Source organism: Galeopterus variegatus, unplaced genomic scaffold, assembly GCF_000696425.1.
Source record: "Galeopterus variegatus unplaced genomic scaffold, G_variegatus-3.0.2 Scaffold12461, whole genome shotgun sequence".
Taxonomy (NCBI): Eukaryota; Metazoa; Chordata; class Mammalia; order Dermoptera; family Cynocephalidae; genus Galeopterus; species Galeopterus variegatus.
The window spans coordinates 18,526-28,122 of NW_007738572.1; the positions used below are offsets into that span (position 1 = coordinate 18,526).

Below are 9,597 nucleotides of genomic sequence, written 5' to 3' on the forward strand. Positions count from 1 at the left end.
GATATGTGAATTATCATTTTCTAAAAGGGAGATGGTTGGGCCCTGAATTCTCTCTCTCTATCCATCTATCATGGAACACCTTCCAGACTAGCATTTGTCAACCTCGAGTCTTTGGTAAGGTATGGCATGCAAAAGGTGTGCTGGGCACTGCCCCAGTGAACCAAGATGACTGCCCAAGGCTGAGTTCACTCTTTGACTTTGCAATGACCTGACGGTTCCTAAAGTGGCTGAAAACCTCTTCAACCCTCTGCCTCCTACCCCAGGCCTGTTGACCTATTGTGGCTAAAAACTGAATTTGAAAGATATTAGTGAACACATTTAGAACATATGCAATATATTACTACAGCTGTTCTAATCCACTCATGCCAATATTTTGGAAGAGACATTGGTGGAATCAAGCTTTATAGCCATGTAACCCCGTCTTATGGCTTCAATCCATGCAAAGGAGGATAATTGTGAGCTCAAAAAAGGTTTCCAACTAAAGGGGAAATTTGTACATCAGCAATTAATGAGATGTAATTTTTCTCTTCAGCAAATTTTACTTACTAGCTTCAGTTTGTAGTAGGGAGCAGGAAAAAAACTAAACTTGAATTCATCTCCAAAACTGTTTTGAGCATTTACTTGTTTGCCCAAATGATAGTTTCTACTCTCTACCTCTGATGAAAAATTGCTCTATTATTTTAATGTAATTTCTGAGAATTATCCAGAGGCAAAAAAAAAAAAAGGGCAGAGACTGCTTTTATACCTCCAAGAAAAAAAGAAGGAAAATTCCACCTAGGAGGTGAGGAAGAAGTAATGAATGCAGAGGCATCTGAGCTGGTCCTTGAACAATGAGTAGCAACTTACCAATTAGGGAAAGGCAATGGAGTGGCACTCCAGGATGAGAGCACAGTGCGTGCAAAGGAACAGAGGCATGAAACATCTTAATATTCCAGAGATGGTGGCAACTCTGGTGTAGCTAGAATATAGGTACATGGCATTAAAGGGCAGGCACAGCTGGGGAGGCTTTGGAAGCCTTATTATCAAGGATCCTGGATGCATTCCAATGAATTTGAACTTTATTCGTAGGCTTCTAGTGAAAGTTTCTATAGATGGTATAGTAATCTATAGAAAGATATCCTTAAGGAAAATGGAGAAAATGCACTGGAATATAAGAGACTCATGACCAGAGTGATCAATTACACAACTGTGGTGAAAGCCCAATGGGCTCAGGAAAAGGTAACAAGAAGAAACTGTCCCCACCTTCCTTTAGGAGCTGCTGTCTGGAAGGCCAGGTATGCACACAGTTTTTCATCTGTGATCTTGTTTGGTTTTAGGGATTATTATTTTTCTGAATCGGAGCAATGTCAATGTGTAAAATACCCACACCTACAGCTTCAATTGGACCAGAAGTTATCATAAATCATATTGAGTTTGTTGTGATATCTTCAACTTCAACATATGATGAGTCAGATCAACTCCATGGCAAAGTGCCTTGCTAACCAGGAAGATATTCCTAAAGCTTCCTGGTATGCTGGGTCATGGCACAGATATGAGAAATGGAGAAAGATAAGTTTGGGCCCCACCTGATCACACCTTGTTTGAATAAAGCTGGTTGAGTACAAATACGAGAAGGCCCCTCAGCCAGGTCCATACCTGCCTTCCCCTCTGCTCCATTGCTTTCGTGAAGACAAGATGAAGTTTACAGTGAGTAGATTTTTTCTTTTGAATCTATTACCATATAAGTACAGACTTAACATTCTGAGATAAGGGGGCCTGTTTCTTATGGCAATATCACCATAATGGAAAACTTAGTAAAAAAAAAAAAATCTCTCTTTCCTTTTCATGGAATCATGACATTTATAAGCATCGCTATAGAGAAGGATAATTACCCAGGGATTAGACAGCTGTCTGAGCATCTTCTATCAAACTGTTTTTAAGAAAATTATTTCCTACATGACCTGGTTCAGGTCTCTAGATGGAGGACATAGTCCCTAAGCCCTAGAAAGTGTCCGATCTTTCCCCATTCTTGAATTCCTCCTTTTACTAAAACTCCTGAGCATGTACAGGCAAGATTAAAAAGCTTATTATCAAAACAAGTGGATGAGAAACTTTATGCCACATTCTTTGCTGTGAGATGTATCTCCAAGTAAGAAAAATGTGCCTTGGGCCTTGTCACACCATTTATTCAGAAAAGCATCTGAAGCATGAAGCTAGAGCAGCGTCTCGCCTGTGGTTCCAGACAGAAGCATGAGAATGTAGGAGGTAGACCACAAAATTCTGTGAAAGGAACTGGTAGTACCGTGTTTCTTATAACAGATGCAAAGGGGCTAGAATCAGATGAATATTTTCATGTTTCATCATACAATACATGACTATTACAGCAGACTCTGCTTTATAATGGGGTTGCAAATGTAAAATAATTATCTAGAAATAAGTCCTCTTAATAACAGCAAGGTTAAATAGTGAGTGGAGAGAGCTCCAGACACAGGTCAGATCAGATTTCTCTCCTAGTTCTGCCATGAACAAGAGTTACAACCTTGGTCAAGTCACTCAACCTCTGAAGCTCAATTTCCTCATCTGTAAAAGGATTGCATTGTACTAGATGTTCTCTAAAATTTTTTCAGTTTCTGACTTTTTAGGAGACTAATTTTTAACTCCTTTTAAAGACATCAAGGGAAAAAAAATTTTTTTTATTTACGTTGACTCTCCAGTCAAGTTCTAAAACTATTTTGTCCCGTGCAAAGGAAATGAGACTAGGTACCCAGAATGGGGCACCTGCATAAAGCTCTATGTTCTGAGAACCAGTGTCATGTATCCAGTGACAAATTACTAAACCAAGTATCCTGAGACTCTGTTATTGACTTTCCTTCTGTTAACCACACCTAACAGCCAGACACCCTATCCTTGGTCTCTCATCATCAGCGTACAACCTACCTACTAATCCATCGCTTTAAAAAATTTTTTTAAATAAAAAGAGTACATATGCTATTAGGAAGAAAGCATCCCAGATCAAATAGGAAAATTAACTTAAGTCACTTTCAGATGTGATTTTTAGAACTTACATCATGACTATTTTCATACTATGTATTCTATTCATTTTAAAATGTATTCTTCATCAGTTTTTCATAAGACCCACATTAAAATTCTAAAACTATAAATCACATTAATATAATTACTTAAAATTAATCAACAATTCTATACTATGGGCCGGCCCCGTGGCTCACTGGGGAGAGTGCAGTGCTGGTAGCGCCGAGGCCACGGGTTCGGATCCTATATAGGGGTGGAAGGTGCACTCACTGGCTGAGCATGGTACAGTCAACACCGTGCCAAGGGTTGCGCTCCCTTTACCAGTCAGGAAAAAAAAAATTCTATATTATGATTAACATTTTCTATGGTTAAAAAATACAAGGTTAAAGAACAAGAAAACACAGACCACTTACACATTAGTAAAATCAGTAAATATTTTTCATAAGCTTGGATAGAGGAAGAAAGAAGAGGACATCATTTTGCCTTGTAACAGTAAGCCAGTGTTATTTGTCATTTCAGATTGTCTTTGCTGGACTTCTTGGAGTCTTCCTAGCTCCTGCTATTGCTGACTATGTAAGTCTCACTTTTTAAAGTTTGTTACCAAAATGAATTTGCAAAGAAATGCATTATTAAGTCATTCTCAATTCTTTATAACTTCAGAATATCAATGTCAGCGATGATGACAACAGTGCTGGAAGTGGGCAGCAGACAGTGAGTGTCAACAATGAACACAACGTGGCCAATATTGACAACAACAATGGAGACAACCCCTGGAATTCCATCTGGGATTATGGAAGTGTACGTAGTCAACATGCAATTTCCATTCTTTAAAAATATGGTGTCTGGGCCGAGCCCGTGGCGCACTCAGGAGAGTGCAGCACTGGGAGAGCAGCAGCACTCCCGCTGGGGGTTCGGATCCTATATAGGGATGGCCGGTGCGATGTGCTCACTGGCTGAGTGCAGTGCGGCAGGTCACAAAAAGGACAAAAAAAAAAAAAATATGGTGTCTTTTTTTAAAACAAAAATAAATGTGCAATCTAACCATAAAAATAAAAAATAAAATAAATTCTAACTGCGAACAAGCATATAGTTATAAGTTAAAGTTCCTGTTTTGCTCACCCAATTTCAGTCCCTAGATATTAACTACTGTTAATAAGTGTTGCACAATCAATTAAAATGCAAACAAATGAACAGTTACTAGGATTCATTATGTTCAAGAGGTTGTGGGGATATAAGACAAATATAAATATCCTTTTGCCTTGCCTGCAGATGTCTTCAATAACAATGAAAGATCTATGCAGTACTACTGCTGCCAAAGCATAGCTCATCTCACTCTGTCTTCAATTTCCTTCTAAAGAGAAAGAAATTGACATTTCACCTACAACTCAAAAGGACCAAAGGAATGTAAATGGCAATATTAATTGGCAAGGGAGCAAAGAAAAAGAAAAGAAAAGAAAACCCTTGGCACTAGAGAAGCTCCAACTCTGCAATTACTAGCTCTGTATTTAACAAACTTTGTACTTTTAAAAAAAAACTCATTATTGTTTTAGTTTCATCATCTGATCAATTAAAAAACTAATTCCTGTCTAACCTGCCTCCTTGAAATGTTGTGAGGATCAAAAGAGACTAAAATTAAATAGTTTGTAAAGTTTGTTTCAGTAAAACAGACATGTGTACAGTGACTCTTACCATTCTAGAACCTGAAGATGAAGCAATGAGTTGGATACTCAGTCTCTGCCCTCCAGGAGNATGGTGTCTGGGCCGAGCCCGTGGCGCACTCAGGAGAGTGCAGCACTGGGAGAGCAGCAGCACTCCCGCTGGGGGTTCGGATCCTATATAGGGATGGCCGGTGCGATGTGCTCACTGGCTGAGTGCAGTGCGGCCGACACCAAGCCAAGGGTTACAATCCCCTTACCGGTCACACACACACACACACAAAAAAAAAGTAGATATGAGATTTGAGGCAGAACAGGGATTGTTCAAAGGGAAAAAAAAGCTCTTAGCACAACAAAGATCTTCAAGGATGTTCTGCTAGATTAGATAAGGATATTAAGGTCATTTCTTATCCAGCTTCACTCCCTTTCCTTTGTTTCTCAAGATGCTTTCCAGAGAATGCACCATAGACAATTTTTTTCATTCCTTTGAAAAATGATTAAGTTGTTTCTTCTCTTGTATTTCCTTGTCTTTACAATAAAAGCTGAGGCAAATACCAAGCTCCCGCCGCAGGTTCGGATCCTATATAGGGATGGCCGGTGCGATGTGCTCACTGGCTGAGTGCAGTGCGGCCGACACCAAGCCAAGGGTTACAGGTCACAAAAAGGACAAAAAAAAAAAAAATATGGTGTCTTTTTTTAAAACAAAAATAAATGTGCAATCTAACCATAAAAATAAAAAATAAAATAAATTCTAACTGCGAACAAGCATATAGTTATAAGTTAAAGTTCCTGTTTTGCTCACCCAATTTCAGTCCCTAGATATTAACTACTGTTAATAAGTGTTGCACAATCAATTAAAATGCAAACAAATGAACAGTTACTAGGATTCATTATGTTCAAGAGGTTGTGGGGATATAAGACAAATATAAATATCCTTTTGCCTTGCCTGCAGATGTCTTCAATAACAATGAAAGATCTATGCAGTACTACTGCTGCCAAAGCATAGCTCATCTCACTCTGTCTTCAATTTCCTTCTAAAGAGAAAGAAATTGACATTTCACCTACAACTCAAAAGGACCAAAGGAATGTAAATGGCAATATTAATTGGCAAGGGAGCAAAGAAAAAGAAAAGAAAAGAAAACCCTTGGCACTAGAGAAGCTCCAACTCTGCAATTACTAGCTCTGTATTTAACAAACTTTGTACTTTTAAAAAAAAACTCATTATTGTTTTAGTTTCATCATCTGATCAATTAAAAAACTAATTCCTGTCTAACCTGCCTCCTTGAAATGTTGTGAGGATCAAAAGAGACTAAAATTAAATAGTTTGTAAAGTTTGTTTCAGTAAAACAGACATGTGTACAGTGACTCTTACCATTCTAGAACCTGAAGATGAAGCAATGAGTTGGATACTCAGTCTCTGCCCTCCAGGAGCTTACAGTCTATCCTTACAAATGTTAGCAATAGGTATGACTGCAAAACAGGACCAGATCCAGCGGTCTTACCGCAGCTAATCATGATCTTGGAGTTCCATTTCCTTCTGCTTGTGGAACTGACTTTTAATAAGAAAAGCTTCATGGAAAACCTACATCTCACTCTCTGCCATCTTCTTTAAAAGGGCTTTGCTGCAACCAGACTCTTTCACAAGAAGTCATGCATTGTGTACAAAATGAACAAAGATGCCGTGCCTTCCATTCAAGCTCTGGATGCACTGATCAAGGAAAAGAAGGTAAAAATAAAAGTCTTTTTTATTTTTGGTGAGGGAAGAGGTATTATGAACTTCCAGTAAATAATGAGAAGATCACAGTCATTCCCTCTTGACCATATATGCTGTAGTGTGCAGCACAAAGGAGGAAGAGTAATAGGTAATTGCCCAAGAAGAGGCAGCTTCCACCACATCAAATGCTGTGGCTCACACCTGCCTCTATGGGACTGAGCAGAACACCTGATAACCTCACCTGTTAGAGGAGCAAAGTTCTGCTCACACAAATGCGAGCCCTCAACACTTCTCCAAGGACGTTTTTCTGCAAGGGTTAGTTAGGGTTATCAGAGTTAGCAAATAAAAATAGAGGATACCCAGTTAAGTTTGAAGTTTAGATAAACAAATCTATCTCTCTTTTTTTTTTTAGTATACATATGTCCTATGCAATATTTGGGATATAGTTATACTAGAAAAATTATCTGCTGTTTAACTAAAATTCAAATGTAACTGGGTGTTTTGTATTTTATCTGGAAATCTCGGTTAAGGTGAGTGGGAAGAGGTAATCCATGGTTGTTTAAAATGTTTGCCTGAGATCATATTCCTATAACTGATAATGGGTACATTTTATTGACAAAGTAGAGAAAAATAAATAAGCTGCATTCTCAAAAGCTGATTATTACACAGCCTGATCCAAGGAATCCACGATGACCAAATGAGGTCCAAGTTTCAGAATAAATTTAGCCTCATTCTTCTGTTTTTGTGAGAAGCTGAGGTTTCAAACCAGCTAAATCCTTTGGGACACTTAGAATCGGCTCTTCTTCATCTTGATTATGGAAAAATTATAGCTGAGCAATACCTCCATTGTCCTTGTACTCCCTCAAATCAACAAACCACTGGGCTTCGCATTGTTCTTGTTCTTCCTTCCCACCTGTCTTCTCCACACTCAACTTCAGGGTAAAGGAGCAGGGGAACTATCGCGCAAGGGCCTGATGTACTCCATCAACCCTAGCAAAGTTGATGACTTGAACAAGTTTGGAAATAACATCACTACCATGTGCCGGGGGGTTCCAACATACTTGGCTGAGGAGATAACTGGTAAGTAGCTTCCCTACTATGCACTCTGAGTTAATGCTGGTGGAATTGTCAAACTATTCTTGGGCATGCCCCCAGAGGGCACCAATCATGCCTGGGATGGCCATCAGGTTAACACTGTGTAGGGCTTGCTCTGTGCCAGACCCTGCTCTATGTGTTTAAGCACCCTAACTCATTTGCTCCTCACAGCAATCCTATATGACGGGTTCTACTGTTATTCCCACCTTATGGGTGAGGAAACTGAGGCACAGAGAAAGGTCACAAACCCCTCACCTGCGTCAATCCCGAACCTTTTGGCTCTGGATTCTGTATTCTTAAACATTTATGGAATACTGCCTTTCAAGGATGGATCTATAGTAAACTCAAGGCACAGTCAAAAGAATGAATGAATGGTTCAATGAAAGGAGAATGCCATAGAATCTATTGAATTTCTGTAGCTCCAGCAATCATTTAATTTGTGGGCATTCAAAGAATAGATTACACAAAAACAAAGTGACAACCTAGGAACCTAACCTAATAGCAACTTTCCAGATCTCTAAGTTGATTGATTTCATCTCTCTACATAGATATGGATAGACAGATGTTTGATAGCTTACACAAAAACAAAGTGACAACCTAGGAACCTAACCTAATAGCAACTTTCTAGATCTCTAAGTTGATTGATTTCATCTCTCTACATAGATATGGATAGACAGATGTTTGATAGATACATAGAAATAAAAAACTTGAAGTTAGTGCACAACTAGTTCTGGAACCCCACCACCACCACCACCACCCACCCCCAACACACACCATCACTGAAAAAAAAAGAGTTCTTGAATAGACATTGATATGGGCTTCTTCTTTTCTTTTTATCAGGGGCAAGCCTGTTTTATTACTCAGAAAAGTGCTTCAATACTAACATACTCTGGATTCTGAACATTTCCTTCTGTGGAGAAACAGTGGAAAACTAAAAATAATATAAAAGCCATTATGGATTTAGTCATCAGAACATGCTATGTAGAAAAATATCAGTATGGGTTCTAATGGTTTTTATCAGATCATTCTGAAAATGTTTTCTGCCAGTTATGTTTGGTTTCTTTAAGTTTTAATAAACCCATTTAGCACTGAATTCAGTTTATACTAGCATTTCTTATGGTTTCTATTTGGAAAGCACAGAATCAAAAGTGCAATGTGGTGGTGGCAAGTTGCTGAAGTGCATTAGACTCCACTGTTAGTCCATATCCAAGACCCATACCCCATAAAGAAGCCCTTCAGATGCTTAGACGCTACTAACCACAGCCCTGGGAATGATTCCAAGACCATCTGACTGCTCTGAAGGCTGCTCTATAGGTTGGTGTACACAGTAATGTTTCAGGTCAGCAAGGACAGAAATCCACTCAAAGCAGCCTAAGCCAGAAAGGGGGAGTTATTGCAAGGATATAGGAGTGTCTAAAAAAATCTAAGGGCAAGAAAAGCAGCTGGGTATCAGAGACTGAAACCAGGAGCTCTACTAATACCAAGACTCAAGTCTACTTCTCTCTCTCCCTGAAGCCACATGCTCTCTCTTCTCGGTTTCTCCCTAAATTCTACTTCCCTCTTCTTTCGATCTTGCAGATGGATCTTTCTGTGCTCATGGCAGAAGACGGCTGAACAAAAATGTCAGCCTCATCTCCCATGTTTACATGTCTTTCCAGTTTAGGAGGTAATGTCTAGTGTTGAATCCCAATTTCAATTTTCCTTGACACTGTTTGGTTCAAGAGTCCACGACCTCCATTCATTGATGGCCAGAAGAGTGAAGTGACATGGTACCTTTTCAGCACAGAGGTCTTCACCTAAGGAAAAAGAGCTCAGAGAAAATAAAGACTACAAATATTGTATATTACAATTTAAAACTACAATTCATTTTAAAAGTTGCTCCCACATATCTATTTTAAATCCTGGATGCTGTAAGGTATCTAATTCATTCTTAGGCCTTCAAGTAAAATATCCATAAATAATCCTAACAAATAAAACCAAAAACATTGATTCCCACCATTTGGAAAAATGCCAATATTTACTGGTCCTCATTGAGGGGAAATTACTATAATTTTCTTCATCCGATGCAATTTCATTGCTGTTCACATGAAAGGTACTACCAGATTAGTAGAACGTCCAATATAT

At 38.8% G+C, this 9,597-nt stretch overlaps 1 protein-coding gene across 1 annotated transcript; it reads left to right on the top strand.

The window, feature by feature from the left end:
* Positions 1–1,202: 1,202 nt before the first annotated feature.
* GKN1 (gastrokine 1) lies at positions 1,203–8,813 on the top strand. Its single transcript, XM_008563054.1, has 7 exons — positions 1,203–1,274; positions 1,591–1,686; positions 3,529–3,582; positions 3,670–3,807; positions 6,280–6,402; positions 7,317–7,458; positions 8,314–8,813. The coding sequence occupies exons 1-7, from the start codon at positions 1,203–1,205 to the stop codon at positions 8,406–8,408; spliced, it is 720 nt and encodes a 239-aa protein (XP_008561276.1). The 3' UTR covers positions 8,409–8,813.
* The last annotated feature ends 784 nt before the right edge of the window (positions 8,814–9,597 follow it).

What these genes read in the sequence shown, in the direction of transcription:
- GKN1 (XM_008563054.1), top strand. Translation starts at nt 1,203, where the DNA reads ATGGGCTCAGGAAAAGGTAACAAGAAGAAACTGTCCCCACCTTCCTTT. An exon ending in AAGACAAGATGAAGTTTACA is followed by an intron (nt 1,687 to 3,528) that starts GTGAGTAGATTT and finishes TTGTCATTTCAG; the next exon opens with ATTGTCTTTGCTGGACTTCT. An exon ending in AAAAGAAGGTAAAAATAAAA is followed by an intron (nt 6,403 to 7,316) that starts GTCTTTTTTATT and finishes ACTCAACTTCAG; the next exon opens with GGTAAAGGAGCAGGGGAACT.